At 37.6% G+C, this 18,099-nt stretch overlaps 1 protein-coding gene and 1 long non-coding RNA gene across 3 annotated transcripts in view; both read left to right on the forward strand.

Moving 5' to 3' along the window:
• The window catches only part of cnbd1 (cyclic nucleotide binding domain containing 1), a 124,946-nt gene extending 123,368 nt beyond the window's left edge, over positions 1 to 1,578 (forward strand). For both annotated transcript variants that reach the window (XM_073044407.1, XM_073044398.1), the window contains exon 13: positions 695 to 1,578. In XM_073044407.1, the coding sequence (XP_072900508.1) occupies positions 695 to 856 (162 nt within the window). In that variant the 3' untranslated portion in view covers positions 857 to 1,578. The remainder of the gene's footprint in view (positions 1 to 694) is intronic.
• The window catches only part of LOC140727142 (uncharacterized), a 960,223-nt gene that overhangs the window by 219,933 nt on the left and 722,191 nt on the right, over positions 1 to 18,099 (forward strand). The window lies entirely within an intron of this gene.

Raw genomic sequence — 18,099 nt, forward strand, 5'->3', positions numbered from 1 at the left:
CATTCACCTTGAGTTCCACAAAATAAATTACTTGGGATCATATTGATTGCAGTATTTTTTGCCACTTAAGGTAAAATGGGTTATTAACCAGCTGGTCATTTGCAATTACCCAATCTGAAATACTTCCCAAAGCTAACTTGACACTAATGAAGAGTCCCAGAAATAAATGGAGAACAATGCAGGAAAGGTAATCAGTTGATAAATATATTTATTTGTCTCACCATCAATACACCCTAACTGCCAAGAATTGCAGCAACTTACCAAGACTTCTTAGACAATTTCTTTCATAATCATGTATTCCATCACTCAGAAAGACGAGCACAACATGCCACAAAAATGCCACTGCCATCAGATTCCCTTCCAGGTCATAAACTGCACTGACGGACATTACATGCTAATTCTTCATTGCTACAGGGATCCAGATCCTGGTACCTGATTTCTAACAGCACCATTAAGAATCTTCAACAAATAGATGTAGCAGCTCAGGAAGATAGTTCACAACGGGAATTGGGGATGGGAATAAAGAGTGAACCAGTTAGCATTGCCCTCATGCTGTGTTTAAATTTTTTAAAAATGTGTGTTGCAGATTTATTTACTGTAGTTTGGAATGAGTCCTGTATTAGTACAAGAGCTAGGTTATTTGTCCTATTTGATAATGAAGAACTTTGATTAATTTTGCTGTCATTTCTAATAGGAAAAAGTGATCAAAGAAACTATTTTGTACAGAGGAATAAAATTTGATGTTGGAAAATGGAACCAAAGCTGGAGTAGAAATGAACGATCAAAGGCAAAACTGTGTCCTTCGTTTAAGTCTATAACCAGATTGAAACAACAGGATGGATCTTTAATCATCTAATTCTCACTAACAATTGGAGTTCATTACTTGTGCTCCCACTTCCCACCTCTTGTCTCTTAAAAAAAGTGTATTGCTGTAGAACAGGAAACTAAATATTATTCTCTTATTTTTTTAAAAAATTATTTTCATTATTTAAGACTGCTGTGTCTTAAAAACAATGTACATGGTGTGACCTTTCGTAATGTATTATTGTTTTCCCACTTTCACCTCACATACTGGAAAAACTACCTACTTTATTTGTCGACTACAAGGGGATTCAATTAACTTATTTTCTCCAGCACATAAACCTTCAATGAATGACATATGCAAAAGGATATGTCAATTAAATCTAGGTTTCCTCATTAGGGTTATATTTTTGTATTTGGTATTATTTATTTAGAATACTTACTCTGGAAAATCTTAAATGTAAAGCTACATGACACATGACCACAAAGCTGTTAGGTTAATCTCATTGCAAACAAAAGGTCTAATAGCCACAATCATACAAATTTTACTAGCATCAGTAGGAACATAGCTAATGCAAATACCAGACCAATGCCAATTATGAACATACTGTACTTACAAATGTAGAACTTAGGTGCTGGAGGAAGTCACATGGTTTCTCAAATTTGTATTGTTCTTTGATAAAATCATGACTGATCATGATTGTTTTTGATTAGTTATGAAACAGCTTTTATAATTACTGTAAAATATATCGTTTATAAAATTGTGTTTATCTTCAAGTGCTGCGTGTATTGATTTGCTTCCAATTTGATCACAAATCAGGCATTTACCCTACTTGCATATTGGAAGTAGTAGAAACTGATGGTTATATTGGAATCAGAATCAGGTCTATTATCACTGACATATGTCATGAAATTTTTTGTTTGCAGCAGCAATACAGTGCAACACATAAAAATGCTGTTACTATAAGAAATATAAAGATAACTAGGTAGTTCAAAAAGAGTGCAAAAATGGTATTCATGAACTATTCAGAAATCAGGTGGCAAAGGGGAAGAAGCTGGTCCTAAAGTGGTGAGTGTGTGACTTCAGCCTCTTGTACCACCTCTCTGATGGTAGTAATGAGAAGAGGGTAAGTTCTGGGTGGAGAGGGTCCTAAATGATAGATAATATCTTATTGAGAATATCCGTGGAAGATGGCTTCAATGGTGGAGTTGACTGAATTTGCAACCCTATGAAACTTTTTCCGATCCTCTGCATTGGCACCTCCAAATTAGACTGATGCAAGCACTCAGAATGCTATAATAATAAGTACTTTATTGATCCCGAATGGGGAAATGTTTTCACTGCAGCAGCAACATTTAAAAACACACTTTGCAGTGTGCAGACTTAACTAGTAATAAAGTACGGAATAATAATGTGCCCAGTAACAATAATAAGAGTCCAGGTTGTAGCCAAGGATGGATCAAGCCTTTTTGATAAGTATATTTAGTCTTTTACAATAGGGGTACAATAGGGTCTTTTAAGAGGCTACAGGGAGTAGGTACAGGGAGTTTAGAAAAATAGAAAAATTACCCTAAGTAATTTTTAAAGTAGGTACATGTTCAGCACAGCATTGTGGGCTGAAGGGCCTGTATAGTGCTGTAGCTTTTCTATGTTTTATGTTTCTATGTTTTTTTTTGCATCACTGGCTCCAATGCTGCTCCCCCAACATAACGCCACAAAGAAGACTGCACTCGCTACAACAGACTGGTAAAAGATCAACAGCATCCCGCTGTGCTCATTGAAGGATCTCAGCTTTCTTAGAAAATAGAGATCCCTTTCTTGTAAACAGCCTTGGTGTTGGCTTTCCAGTCAAGTCTGCTATCCATGGTACATTAGTTCCCGCTCTATCCATTTTAGAGGATCAGGCAGCATCCATGGAAATGAACAAACAGTTGACATTTTGGGCTGAGCTCCTTTTTCAGGACAGGAAAGGAAGGGGTATGGCACCAGAATAAAAAAGTGGGAGGAAGGGAAGGAGGACTGCTAGAAGGTGATAGGTGAGGCCAAGTGAGTGAGAAAGATACAGGGCTGGAGAGGAAGGAATCTGATAGGAGAGGAGAGTGGACTGTGGGAGAAAGGGAAGGAGGAAGAGAACCAAGGGGAGGTGATAAGCAGGTGAGAAGAGGTAACAGGCCAGAGTGGGGAACAGAAGAACGGGAGGGGGAGGGAATCTTTTTTACTGGAAGGAGAAATTAATATTCATGCAATCAGGTTGAAGGCTACCCAAAGGGAATATAAGGTGTTGTCCCTCCATCCTGAGGGTGGCCTCATCATGGCACAAGATGATGCCATGGACCGAATTGTCAGAACGGGAAATGAATAGGCATTAAAATGTTTCACCACTGGGAAGTTCTGCTTTAGGCGGATGGGGCAGAGGTGCCAGACAAAGCGGTTCCCCAACTTATGACAGGTCTCACCAATGTAGAAGAGGCTGTATCGGGAGCACTGGATATATAGATGACCACCGGAGATTTGCAGGTGAACTGTTGCCTCAACTGGAAGGACTGTTTGGGGCCCTGAATGGAGGTGAGGAAGGCAGAGAATGGGCAGGTGCAGCACCTTGGATGCTTCCAGGGTTCAGAGCTGGGATAGGGGATTAGTGAAGAGGGACGAATGGACAAGGGGATCAGGGAGGGAGTGATTCCTGTAAAAAGTGGGATGGGGGCAGAAGAGGTAAAGATGTGTTTGGAGATGACGGAAATTGTAGGGGATAATGTATTTGATGTGGAGGCTCATGGGGCATAAGTAAGGACAAGAGGAACTCCATCACTGTTCATGCAGTAGGAAGATGTGTGAGAACGAATGTCTGAGAAATGGAGGAGATGTGGGTGAGGGCAGCATCAATGATGGAGGAAGGGAAACCCCATTTGTGAAGAAGGAAGACATTCCTGATGTGCTGGAAAGGAAATCCTCATCCTGTGAACCAGTATGGCAGAGACAAAGGAAGTGAGTAAGGGAACAGCATTATTACAGGAGATGGGGAGGGGGTGTGAGGAAGAGGTATAGTTAAGATAGCTGTGGGAATCTGTAGGTTTATAAAAGCTGGTGGTTGACAGTTAGTCTTCAGAGTTGGAGATAGTGAGATCGAGAAAGAGGAAGGAGGTTTCAGAAATGTACCAAGAGAACTTATGGGCAGGATGGAAGTTGGAAGCAAAGTTGATGAAATTGATGAGCTCAGCATGGTTGTAAGAAACACCATTAATGCAGTTATCAGTATAGTGGAGGAAGAGTTGGTGAGCATTACCAGGGAAGGCCTGGAACATAGATTGTTCTACATAGCCAACAAAAAGGCAGGCTTAACTGGAGCCCATGTATGTGCCCTTGGCTGCCCTTCCAGTCTGGAAAAGTGGGAAGAGCCAAAGGAGAAATTGTTGAGGTTTAGGACCAGTTCTACCAGATGGTGGAAGGTGGTCATGGAGGTGAATAGGTTGATTCTTTTATTGAGAGAAAAGTGGATAGTTCTAAGGCCTTTTTGATAGGGGATAGATGTGTATACAGACTGGTCATCCATGGTGAAAATAAAGCAGTCAGGGCCAGGGACTTGAAAGTTAGTGAGAAGATTGAGAGCATGAGAAGTGACAGATAGGTGGGAAGGGACTAAACTAAGAGGGTTAGTATGGAGTTGAAGTATGAACACACGAGTTCAGAGGGGCAGGAGAAGGCAGAGACAATGGTCCTACCGTGACATTTCTCCAGAGTTGATGAGCTCAGTGATGGTTTTGGAGACATTTTTTGATGGTCCAGAGTGTGGTCCTCTTCAAGGGGTAGGTAAGAGAAAGTATCTGAGAGTCCCTTCTTGGCCTTAGCAAGGCAAAGGTCAGTCCACCACACTACAATAGCACCCCCTTTGTCTGCAGGTGGGATTAGTGTGCATAGAGTGGAGGGCAGTGTGCTCAGAGGAGGTAAGGTTCGAGGAGGAGTGTGGAGTGCTGAAGTTGAGCTAGTTGATGTCCCATCTGCAATTGGGGAATAAAAGATCCAGGGCAAGCAGAGAATCAACAAGGAACGTACAAGAGGAGGAGGAGGGTAGGAGACGGGAGAAGGGATAATTAGTAATTAGAAGGGGCATTCTTGCCGAAGAAGTGGGCTTTGAAACGGAAATAATGGAAGAAGAGCTCAGCGTCATGGTGGGTGCAGAACTCACTGAGGTACAGGCAAAAGGGGACAACGGTAAGGCCCTTACTGAGGACAGAACTTTACGCCTCAGAGAGGAGAAGGTCAGAGCGAATGATGAAGATGCGGCAGGTATAGAGAGGGGAGGAGAGTTGTTGGCGTCAGAGTAGGGAGAGGGTTAGGGTGTTCAAGGAAGGTGGGGTGGAAGGAAGATGGAGGCTCCGAGGACCCTAGAGGTGAAGGTTTAGTCTGAGAGAAATCTTAAATTATCTATTCAAACAAAAATACTGTGATTGCCTCAGTTTCTCCTCCACAACCAGAAGTTTGCACAAGGTATTTTCTGGCTTTTTACATCCTGTGTTCTTACATTTCAAAAGCTGAGCTATTTTCTATGATAACCCTTTTAAACTAAAATCATTAAAGTGCTGAAACATCATAATGAAATAAATTTATATTCAGAGCTTGAATATGTTTCTCTGAAAGATGATGTATATACTGCATATTTTTCACTCTGAATACTTTAAGCACCTTCTTGGCCTAGTTGAGGGAACACAGCTCTGAGAAAGAATGTTGAAAATTTAAGCCTAGTTTCAAAGTTTTAGAATATAACCTTGGTTAACACTTGGGGCCTGCAGTGTTAATGTGGCTAGTCTAGCCTGGGGAGAGATGGCACATGAAAAATCAAGAAATAGCAAAATGTTGCTAAAATATTCAATACAAACCCAGATTGAAGAAGGTAATGAGGGCATGAAAGAAGCATCAAGAATGAAGTCAGCAGGTAAAACCAACGCCTGGGAATTGTAAAGTAAACTTGAATATTGTTCTTAGCAATTGATGCCCTAAAGTGGCAGAAACTGAGTACAGAAAGAATAAAGTGTTGAAATAACTGAGAGAAAGTATCACAGTAACATGAGAAAGGGATTTTACTGTGGAGCAGATGACTGAAAGATTCAGGAAGAGCAGAAACCCCATCACAGCAGTAACAGAACAGGATGTAATTATCATAAGTATTTGACATAGGATTATTCCTTTATAGATAGATACAGGAAAATCTTTTCTAAAATACTGTGATAACAGGAAATTGGATTTTGCAGCACAAAGTAAGGCAATTCAATTCAAGGCACTCCTGTTAACTCTCCAAAAGAAAGCATACACAGATATTCAATGGCAAGTGACTAAAGTAATTAAAACAAAAAATTGTGGAAATAATTCAGGGTGACTAACATCTATGGAGAGAGAAACAGAGTTAATGTTTCAGTTGATGGCAGTTCTCCAGAATCACTAAACTTTCTAACGCATATATCTGAAATATAAATTTTGTTTCTTTCTCAGGATATGTTGCCTGAACTGTTGAATATTTCCAGCATTTTGTGTTTTAATTTCAGATGTCTTGCATTGCCAGGTGGCACTGTGGTACTGCACAGCAGCAGTGACATTATTAAGTTCTGACTCAGGTGTAAACTTTGCATGTTCTTCCTCTAATCTTATGGATTTCCCCCACATACTCTGGTTACCTTCTATAAGCCAAAGACTTCCTGTATTGTGGCTAAATTGGCTGAATAAATTCTCTCTGGTCATGCAGCTGGGGGAATCAGTGAAGTGTTAATGGTAATGTGAGAGAGATTAGATTAGAGGGGACAGAATTGATAGGCTTGCCATTTGAACTGGCAGAGTCTTGATGAGCCAGGAAGCCTTGTATGATGCATAGGAAATACAAATATATCAGATAACAAATAAAACGTACCAAAGGTCCTGATTTTCTATCAATGTAGCTCAAGTCAGTGTTCATGATTGAATTCTCTTCACTTTTCTGGTTGATTGCAGTTTGAGAAACATTCAAGCAGCTCAGTGCTATTCAGGAAACGCAGTCCATTTATTTGCCCTCCCAACTTCCACCAACACAAATATTAACTATCAACCACATGAAGGACCTTGGATACAGTACACACCGTCAACAAAATGCAACAAAGTAACTATCAAGGCTCCCTTGATAACGCTTACTGACCTTTACCATATGAAAGGATAAGAGCAACAGGAGAATGGGAATGATACCACCGGTATGTTCCCCTCTCAGTCATACTCCATGCTGACTTGAACACATATCGGCATCCGTCATCATTACTGTGTCAAATTCCTGAAAATACTACTTCAACAAGGATTACCATTGTTCAATGAAGTAATTTACTATCACGTGCGCAAGGCTAACCAGGAATGTACATTAAATGCTGACCCTACAAGCAATATTCACATCCTTTACATGAATAAAACATACTTGAAGACTGAAGTAGCCAATCTAGTGGGTTGAAAATGGACACCAGGGGTTGATCATTAGTAATGATGGTGAACTCCCTCCCATACAAGTACTGGTTGAAGCGTCTTATAGCCAAAACCAGACCCAAAGCTTCTCTGTTAATCTGTGCATAATTATTCTCTGCAGCAGCAAGCTTCACTGGATGAAATGGCATGGTGTCTGATGTCACCATTTTCTTTGTCTTTAGGAAATATTTAGGAAGTAATTTGCTTTGTCCATTGCCATTTCTTCACGATCTGTAGTAATGAGTTCAAGGGTTTGGCAGGAACCTATTATAGTAACTGACAAATCCTAAAAAGGACCACAGCTGTGACACATCCTTTGGCCTTGGGGCATCCAGCTTTGCATGAATTTTTTAAGCACATTTGTGTAATGCTTGTGAGTCGATGGTGTGACCACAGTAAGTGATGCTTGATTTAAAAGATTTACATTTGTTGTGTCATGCTCTGAGCCCATAATCTTCTAATTTTTTTAAAAGTGTCTTGAGATTTTGGACATGTTTCTTGATTACTTTTTCACAGAAGGTATAATGAACTGGATGGGCTTTGTAAAACTTGGGTGTGGCATTTTCATTTAACACAATTTTATCATTGATATGTTTGAGTTTTCCAGTGTCATCCTTGAACACAGCTTTTTTAATTGGCTTTCAGCTGATTCTATTGCAGGGGGGTGTACCATGCAAATAGTGGATGGATGTCCAATCAAGTTGTTGCTGTCTCAGTCATTCACTGCTCCACAATCTGGCCCTCCTGATTTTACCACATACCAATGTGGCTTGTTCATTGTTGTATTTCACTGTTTCAAATGTTATTCCCACAAGCTTCAGTTTAGTATCTTAGAAAAGCTGTTCAAACTCATTTTGTGGAATGACCGAAACAGCTGAACCATTGTCCAATTCCATTTTAATTAATTTGCCATTCACTGCTGGTGAATGTTCAGAAATATTCAACAAAATAATCACCTAATCTGTGTTTTGTTAACCTGAAAGAGACTACAAATTTAAAATGAATAAATAATTTGCTCTGCTGCCTGGAATGAGTGTTTTGGTTACTAGATGGTGGGAACGGAGGAGATTAAAAAGGCAGGTATTGCATCTCCAGTGCTTGCAATGTGAAGATTCAATGAGAAGTATTGATAGAGGTTTCGGAAGGATGAAGATGGAAGTGCTAGAGGGAAAGATTTGTCTGGTGAAGAAATAACTGATTAGTTGTTTAATTAAAGCAATCACACCATTTAATTTAATACAAACAGCATTCCATGATGAGTGTCCTTATTTTTAAGAAGCTACTCAATTTTCTCATTAATTGTCCATTAAACACCACAAATGCTTGATAATTAATAGGCTAAGTACCTATTTAACTATGCAGCAAATATCTATTTTCTTTTCTTTGTATCAATATTATTGTCAGTTAGCAGGCTGATAGAATTGAAGTCTTGGGATTGTGAATCATGACTGCAGTCCACTGAAATGAGAAATTCTCTTCATATCTCTGCAAATCGCAGGGCCAAAAATATTAGTGAAGAAAGAAATAGAGTAAATGTTTCAGTTGATAACTTTCATCAAAACAAATTGAAGTCATAACTCTACGTTCATTCACCATAGAGCGTAAACTTAATTATACTTTGATGTTTTCAATTTTTTTTCAATTTTCTCTCAGAAATTGTGCAATAACACCTTGATTGGTCTATACTGCAGGATAATACCCATGTTATTTGGTATTTAATGCCTGGTTAGGTATCTGAGGGAGAATATTTGTAAGTCATTCTTAACTGCCATTGTTATGTGTTATGTTTGGAGAACCCTAAAGCATCTGGGCTTCTCGAATTTACACAGAATAAAGTTTAGCATTTCTATAGATGGAATGAAAAAGGGCAGACATTGATTTAATGTACTGTTTATGTACTCAGTGTACATACAGCATCAATAACTCGAGTTTTAAATAAGAGAAATACCAGCAATACAAAATGATCATGAAATACTATCTTTTTATTAGATATTTGATCTCATTTTGTGGAAATTCAGAATGACTTCTCTCTGTTGGTATTCTCCAAAGATTTTCCCACATTTCAAGAGAGATTGCAACTGTTGACAATAAAAACCTAGTTATGTATTGACAGGATGCTGTGATACCAATTGATCTCAGCAGGTGGAGGTTCTATTATAAAAGATAATTTATTTATCTCCAATTCATTTGTTTTCATCCAACAGTGAGTTATGAATTTGCATGATTAGTATCATATTATGACTATAGTTGGCAAAGAAATCAAGATTGGAAAGAAATTCTAAGTTTTATCTTGGATAAAGAAAAATTAAGGCAACTATAAGTGGAAATATTCCAACTATTTATTCCCTAATAGTCAAGTGTGAAAAGAATTCATAGGTTTTAAAGTTCAGCATAACATTCAATCACATTTCCAATTGCAACTTTGTGGGTGCAGCCTTTAGGACAACTTGCTAAAAATATAACCCTATCTGTTCTCTTACGTTTTAAGATTCTGTATCTCTCTGCTAGTGGGTTGTCCTCAGAGTCATAGTAAATATCTTAATTAAGATCAGTGACACAGATTATTTGATGATGATCATATTGCTGTTTGTGAAAGCCTGCTGTGCACCAAGTGTTTGCTAGATTTCAACATGTCAAAGATACTACATTGGCTGTAAAGCACTTTGGGATGCGTTGAAAGTTTTGTGAGAGCTGCGACAATATAAATCTTTATATTTGCTTTTACTATCTGTAATTTGTTGTTTTTTCCAATGTTTATTTTCAGAAAAATAACAAATTTGTTTAGTAATCTAAGAACCAAGATTCCATTAAATTATGGACAATCAAATGTTTTTATAGCGATAAATTGAATCTGGAATATGTTCATTTCTAATGTGTATAAAATAAAACTAGCAATTTATGAGCTTAAGCTATAGTCATTGCTAATCGTTTGTTGGTTTGTACTGTGTGTAGATTTTGGAATGTGTTTCTTCAAAACAGTGGTGTCCAATGAGGGCAAAAATTTTAGTGTCTCTAAGGTTACTAATTCAGACTATCATTTTATATATACAGTACATTAATTTTATTTAGAGGTGCAGATAGAGTAATAGGCCCTTCTGGCCCAACAAGCATGTACTGTCCAAATACACTCATATGACCAATTAACCTACTGAACTGTTTGTCTTTGCACCCAGAGGAAACCCACACAGTCACAGGAAGAACACCCCAGTTCCATGTTTCCAAAATATATTCTTCTTCCTCTTCTTGTATTTCTACTTATTACTGTTCATCCTCTCTCTCACCTCTCATTTTCTATACTGGCCATCTTCCCTTAATAACGGGGGTTCCTAACCTGATGTCCACAGACTCCTCAGCTAATGGTAGGGGTCCATGGTATAAGAAAGGTGGGGAACCCCTGCTCTATACACTCAGTCCTGATACAGAGGCTTAACTAAAAATAGCTATCATCTCTTTGGCTCTTTGACCTGCTAAGTTTTCTCTGCAGTTATTATTTTGCTTTAGATTCATACAACTGCAGCCCCTTGTGTCTCAATACTCTTCACATGCCTGGATACGTTCAGCTTTAACAACTCTCAAGAAGATGAGCATAATCGATGACAAAATTGTCTGCTTGTTTGACATCCTAATCACTACTGCAGACAATCACTCCCTCCAACACTGATGCACAGTGGTTGTAGAGTCTCATCTGATATTTTAACAGTTTCAAACCAATATTGTTCAGCCTGGCATATTTTAAAAATCATCCCAATACACCACAATAAAATAAAATTATTAAACCATCAGACCAAATTGTATTTAAATATATAAATTTTCATATAGTAGTAGAATGATAGAGAAATTATCAGCTCATAAACAGATTTTTAAAATAGCCTGATTTAAATGGAAAGCATAACCTGAAGATTTCAATGCTTTACTAAATCTCTATCAGCTAAGGGCACAGAGATGACTGCTCTCAATATTTTGTATTCCAAGTTGATTTTTGAATTGAACATTATTCCAAGATGAAACACAATCTTGCATGACAATAGCATTTTTATTCTTCTATAGGAGACATTTGCTCTAATTTTTATCAGGACAGGTTTACAAATATTGGACTGCTGGTGATCTGATGAGTAGCTCTGCTACTTAAGCACCATGTTTTAGCTTTTCTTCCAGCAGGAAATTTGTCTCCAATGAGCTTGATTGCAAGGTTTGAATTCCTCCCACCCAGAGAGAAAAAGCAGCCCAAATACAGGGGTGTTTCTTTGCTGGAATACAAGTCAAAGATGGATAGGTGAGGGTCTGGTGGACTGCACTGCGGCTTGTAATATCAGGATATGATCATTAGTAACAAATAAAAAGGAATGTTGTTCCAGTCAGCTGGGAAGCAGGTTGTCTTAACTGACTGGGAATGGGCAGGCACTTATATTGGTTTTGGCTCTTCATCCACAGTGTCCTCGTCTCCTTTACACACCAGGTTTCCTGAAGCCTCTAAAACCCAGACTACCTAATTTAAAGCTATATGAGCAATAAATTCTGAGACTACAACCAACTTCCTAAGAATATGTAGGTTAGCTGCTTGTAATTGCTCTAGAATTCCTCCCTCCTCAACATCCTCTCTCCTTTAAAACTAGAACAGTTCAGCCCATTGCAAATTGGTGTTGGTTTAGAGATTGAGATTTTTACATTAAATCCAAAAACATCTTTTTAGAAATTAAAATTGTCCACTCTGTTACAGCATTGTGTCTATTTCACAGAGGAAGTGGTTTATACAGTTTTCTGCTCTGTGGCAAGCTACTGTAAAATCCAAACGTTGTAACTCCTTCAAAATAGTAATTCAAATCTCGTGGTAACCAGTGTGAAAGCTGCAAAATGAAACTGTTTGGATATAGACTTATGGCATTATAAATAATCTATGAAAACATTATTTAAATACACTACACACTATGGGAATATCATAAGAACAAAAGCATGACAATAACATGACATTCTTAATATAAAAATTAAAAATAATAAGTTTTGTATCTCTGACCACAGATGTGGCTGCAACTCCCTGTTTCAATTCCTTTCATATATATTGTTTTACTTTAACTGATGGTTTAAGGTAATTTTTACCTTTTGTCTGCACAACATACTAGATATGGTCTCTGTTTCCAACCCTTTCTGCTACTTAAAGCACTTTTGTCTTCTCACTTTTCACACATTAGGGACTGCAGTCATTCAAGAAGGCAGCTCATCACCACCTTCTCAAGGGCAACTAGGGATGGGCAATAAATGCTGGATTATCTGACAATGCCCACATCCTGTAAATGAATAAATAACAAAAAATGTTTTCCAGTTCTGAGGGAGGGTCCATGACCTAAGAAGTTATCTCTATTTTTATCCCCTCTAGTACATTTGACCTGCTGAGTGCTTTCATCACTTTGTATTTTTTTAAATTAGAGTATAGGAGCGAATAGCTTAATCTCTTCTCAGGCAGCAAGAGCACCAAACCAAGTATCAATTTGGTATTCATTCTCTGACTTCCCTCTGTTACTATGATATTCCTTATGTAGAGACTAATTTTTTAGAGGCAGACTTGGTATACAGGAGGCCTATTAATTTGGACCAAAACATCTGCACTCTTGCATTTCTGCTGGTGATGTGATGAGTAGCTCTACTCCTTAAGCATCATGTTATAGCTTTTCTTCCAGCTTAAAGTTCAATTCACTTACTATTCTCTTTCCTAATTGCTTCCTATAACTGCAAGTTATTTTTCATTAATTCATGCATAAGGACATTCAGGTCCCTGACAACATGAATACCTTTCAATCTCTCATCATTTAAAAACTCCACTTTTCTATTTACAATGCATCTGAATTTAGCTGAAATCTATCTTGAAAAAAAATTAACAATGATTTAGTCTTGCAATGACATGTTTACACCATACAAAAAGATCTTCTTACATTTCCCATTAATTTATTTGCACTCAAGTGAACAAATGGTATCTTATTTAAGGCCAGAGAGTTTTAACCATTTTCTGGAGAATTGGCATAAAATTGTATTATAACAGTTATGAGTAAGATTCATTTAACACATTTATATTGCAAATACTTTATCCACATAATTGTGAATGCTTAATGCGCTGTAAAATAATATCACAGTAAGTTCATTTTACATTAATTTTCATCCATTAAATCATACAATAAAATGAGATTAATTTTGAACCTAATTAAATAAACTAATTTAAGTTTGGATCTTGTTTGTTTTTTATTTAATTTACTGTTGATAACCACAAAGAAAAATCATTTATAACTATTGATGAAAATTTCATTTGTTACATTTTTGCAATCAATTTAGTAATTTAAACTTTGCTCTTCCTTAGGATAAAAACTGGTATTTATGGATACAATAATCTTCACTGTTGAAATGATGCATTAACTAAATAATTTCATGTTGCTTACTAAATCTTTATTTTATCGCTTATAACAACCATGCACTTCAAATGCAGATAGAACATCTAGTGGTGGTTGCAGAATTTGAAATTCCCATTGTTACTCATTACTCATTTATTATCAGCAGATCAGTTATTGGGTTTTTAAAAGCACAACTCACACTTGATTATGATTTTACCCTAGTTAGTTCACTTATACCGTTATGGTGGATGATAAAGCTTTTCACTTAAACCCCATCCAATATTACTGTTCTGGTGATGTTTATTTTATATGCCATCTGTTTTGTATGAACACCTCTTCCAGTACGTAAGCTGTGTTTTATATAATTTTCTGCATGAGTTAGTTTGGATTTTGACTTCAAGCACACGGTAGAAAGCCATCTATCTCCATCCATTCTTCATTTGCCCTTGAAATAGGAATATCTGTGAGTCTTTAGCTTTTTTAATATTGGTGAACATTTAGTAGAAGTACTTTGAAGGAAGTATTATGTTTATCATTTATTGGTATTAAACTATCATGGCACCATGAGTTCACTTTGGTCTACACTGCATAGATGTGGGATGTTGCATGTGTATATTATTTTGTTTTTTTAAATTTAGTCTTTTATGTAATGTGGGTGTCATCAGCTAGGCCAGCATCTATTGCCCATCCCTAATTGCCCTTGAGAAGGTGGTGATGAGCTGCCTTCTTGAACTGCTACAGTCCCTGAGGTGTAGGTACACACAGTGGTTAACTCTGATCATGAGAATAATCAAGAGTATTTGTATACTCAAGCATGTGGTGACTCTGCATTGAATTTAATATGTGTTTTACTGAACTTCCTAAAGTTTCACAGGTTTTTTTCTCATTACGAGGACTGAAAAAAGCTTCCAGCTTGGATGATTTTTGAGAAGGTGTTAAACTCCCAGCCTAGCTTTGTGAGGGCACTAGAGTTACTTTTCTGAGATATTCAATGTGACCGAATAAATGATTAATTCGTAAAATGTATGAAAAACTTTTTCCAGGAGGCATAGATCATAACCTCAGAACAATACCTTCATAACCTGGACTGTTAAGACTAAAAATAATATCTAAAAATACACTTCAGAATTCAGTGATTTGTATTTCAAACAATTATTTCATTTAAAATTACACTGCAATCCAAGTTGGTTGCAGATTCTCAACAGGTTGCGTTTGCTGGTATTGCCAAACTGATCAAACCATACTGCTTAGACTGGTAAAACATTGGCTTTAAGGTGGGAGTAGGACTGTGAGAAGAATTTGAAATACAGATAGAAAGAACCATTCTAATCCTTGAGGAGGTGGGGAAAGAACCTGCACGTCAATTATGTTAACATTTTCCAGCTTACCCTGCAAAGTACCAAATGAACAATAGTAAGGTCTCTCATTCTCAAGTTGGTTTTGTTTCTGCAATACCTGCATAGAGGTTCTTCACCATGACAACGGGAGGGGAGAAATATGCACTATGAAACTCAATGACAAATTTTCCAATTAAAAATGATTATTCTACCAAGTTTTATTCCTGCTGAAAGAATGGATTGAGTACATTGCGGAGATGTTAATATACTATTTCATAACATTCTGTTCCTGTTTCACTATATGTAGCAGTCTTCGTATTAAACTTCACAGTCACAGGTGTTTTGAATGTAGATACAGTACCAAGTGTTTTCTTAGGTAGGATTAAAAACAGATCAGCAGTAATCTTCAGAGTTTCATATCAACTGCATTTGGAATAATATGAGCAGAAGTTTGATGACTGCAATTAAATATGAGTCACAAAGCTTAAACCTACTGCTTCAGCTTTTATCGTGAAGACAAAAAATGGCAATTGAACCAGAGGAAACAGTAAGACAACAATACATCTGTTCTAAGTCAAGCATCCTAATTATTTTTAACTGAGAATTGTTATTTTAAAAATACACCGTTGCTGCAATTTGAAGTTATATCAAAGTCAAAGTAAAATTTATTATCAGAGTACGTAGATGTCACCACATACAGCATAGGCTTTCACAATTTGCCATTCCCTACACAAGCCATATCAGTCTATTACTTGTAAAATTAACATTTTAACAATAGTATCAACTATTACTTACATATATTCCTTCAAAAATAGGTTAAATGATTTTAAATAGCAAAAACGAGGAAATCTGCAGATGCTGGAAATTCAAACAACACACACAAAATGCTGCCTGGCCTATGTTCCACCAGCATTTTGTGTGTGTTGTTTAAATGATTTTATGTGGGTTTCCCACAGTGCAGTATGGTGGTAAGGCCTTAAACTGTGACCTTCCCACAAAGCGTTTGTGGCGGCTATACCCAGCTTCAGTACATTCCTCAACACATTGTCCTTCAGGGCAATGAACCTGTGTACACCACTTCATTATGTTTTTCTTTTTTTTTGCTCTCTTTTTGTACTACATATTTAATATACTTTATACATATTTCTTATTGTATTTATAGTCTTTTATTATTATGTATTGTAATGTACTGCTGTTGCAAAACAACAGATTTCATGACAGATGCCAATGATATTAATAAAATATATTAATATCACTGGCATATGTCAGTTCTGATTCTGACAGAGGAATGTACCAGTCTACACATTCGGATATTGATGGCATCTTGTCTGGAAGAGCAGGAAGTTTGAGCTTAGAGGTGACTTTCACTGAGTTATCTTACAGCAGCAGGTCATATTTATCTCAATGCATGTCCCCACAAACATACCATGGAGCACTGTCCTGTGTCACACAGCTAGGTGGGATGAATCTCGACTATGACTGAAACTTCTCTTCCAGAGCTTCTTAGCAAACATACATTTCTGACTCCCACAACTCAGCCATTCTGGAAGAAAATGTAATAGTGATGAGACTAGTTGTGCGCGGAGGAGCTCACAAGATAAGTCCAACTTAACATTATAGTCAGAACAATATAGCTTGAAGATAGGCCTTTCAGCCCATTGAATCTGTACCAACCATGGTGGCCACCCAGCTAGTCCCAAACACCTGCATTCAGCCCATATCTTGCTAAGCCTCATCCCTCCATGCACTCTCCAAGCTCTTAACTGATAATGTTGTATCTACCTCAACTGCTTCTTCTGGAAGAACATTCCATCTACTCAACATCCCCTGCATGAAAAGCTTTCCTCTCTCACCTTCTAATCTATTCCTCCTAATTTTGAACTCTCCAGGCTGGGGAATACCATCCAGCTTATCTATGTCTTTCATAAAGTAGTTTCAAACATTTCTATAAAGTCACCACTTTTTCTCCTATGTTCCAAGGAAAGGATCTATCCAGCCTCCTTGTCAGGCCTTCTAGTCCTGGTAACATTCTTGTAGATTTTTCCTGTACTCTTTCTGGTTTAATCATATGTTTCCTATAAAAGGCTGATCAAAACTGTACATAGTATTCAAGTGCAGTCTCATTAATGACTTGTATAACTGCAGCATTTCCCAATTCTAGCCAGCCAGTGGTGTAGTGGCATCTGCATTAGACTTCAAGGTGTGTGGCCTGGGTTTGTATTGGGCTGGCTCTTTGCATGCTTTCCATCCATGCTGGGTTGAGCGTCAAGTAGCAAATGGCAAAGCTGCCACTCGATGTGCTACAAGGAATAACAACAACAACATTTCCCAACTCTTGTGTTCAATTGCTTGACTGATGAAGTTCAGCATCGCCTTGAATACCCCGAATAGCTTTCAACAAGCTATGTCATTACACCTAGATCCCTCTGTTCCATTATGCTGCCTAGTGCCCTATCATTTATAGTACAAGTCCAACTTTGGTTTAACTTTCCAATGAACATCTTCTCACACTTATCTCTATTGCAATTCATTTGCTATTGCTTGACCCACTTTACTAACTGATCAAGCTTTCCTTTAATCTGTAATAATCTTCCATACGATCAACAATTCCTAATTTTATATCATCCACAAACTTAGTGAACAAGCCTTGAGCATCGGTGTACAAATCATTTAAATAAATAATGAACAAGAGTCCCAACACCCACCCTTAGTGCACATCACAAGTCACCAACGTCCATTTCAAGAAATAACCTTCAACAACCTACCTCTGAGCCAATTTTGATCTATTGAACTAGCTCTCCTTGGATTCCATGTGACCTAAACTACCAGACCAGCTTAACCATGCAGGAATTTGCTGAAGTCTAACTAGATAACACCCGCTGCCCTACCCTCATCTATCATTTTTGTTACCACTTCAAAGAGAAGAGGATTCTTCAAGCATGACTTTCCACACACAAAACCACACTGACTTCTCCTAATCAGGCTATCCAAATGCTGGTATATCATCCACCTCAATTTCCTCCATTAATTTTCCACGACTGATGTCAGGCTGACCAGCCTGTAGTTCCCTGGTTTGTCCTTGCAACCCATCTTAAACAACAGAACAATATTTGCCAGC

Source organism: Hemitrygon akajei, chromosome 1 (genome assembly GCF_048418815.1).
Source record: "Hemitrygon akajei chromosome 1, sHemAka1.3, whole genome shotgun sequence".
In the NCBI taxonomy this organism is placed as follows: domain Eukaryota; kingdom Metazoa; phylum Chordata; class Chondrichthyes; order Myliobatiformes; family Dasyatidae; genus Hemitrygon; species Hemitrygon akajei.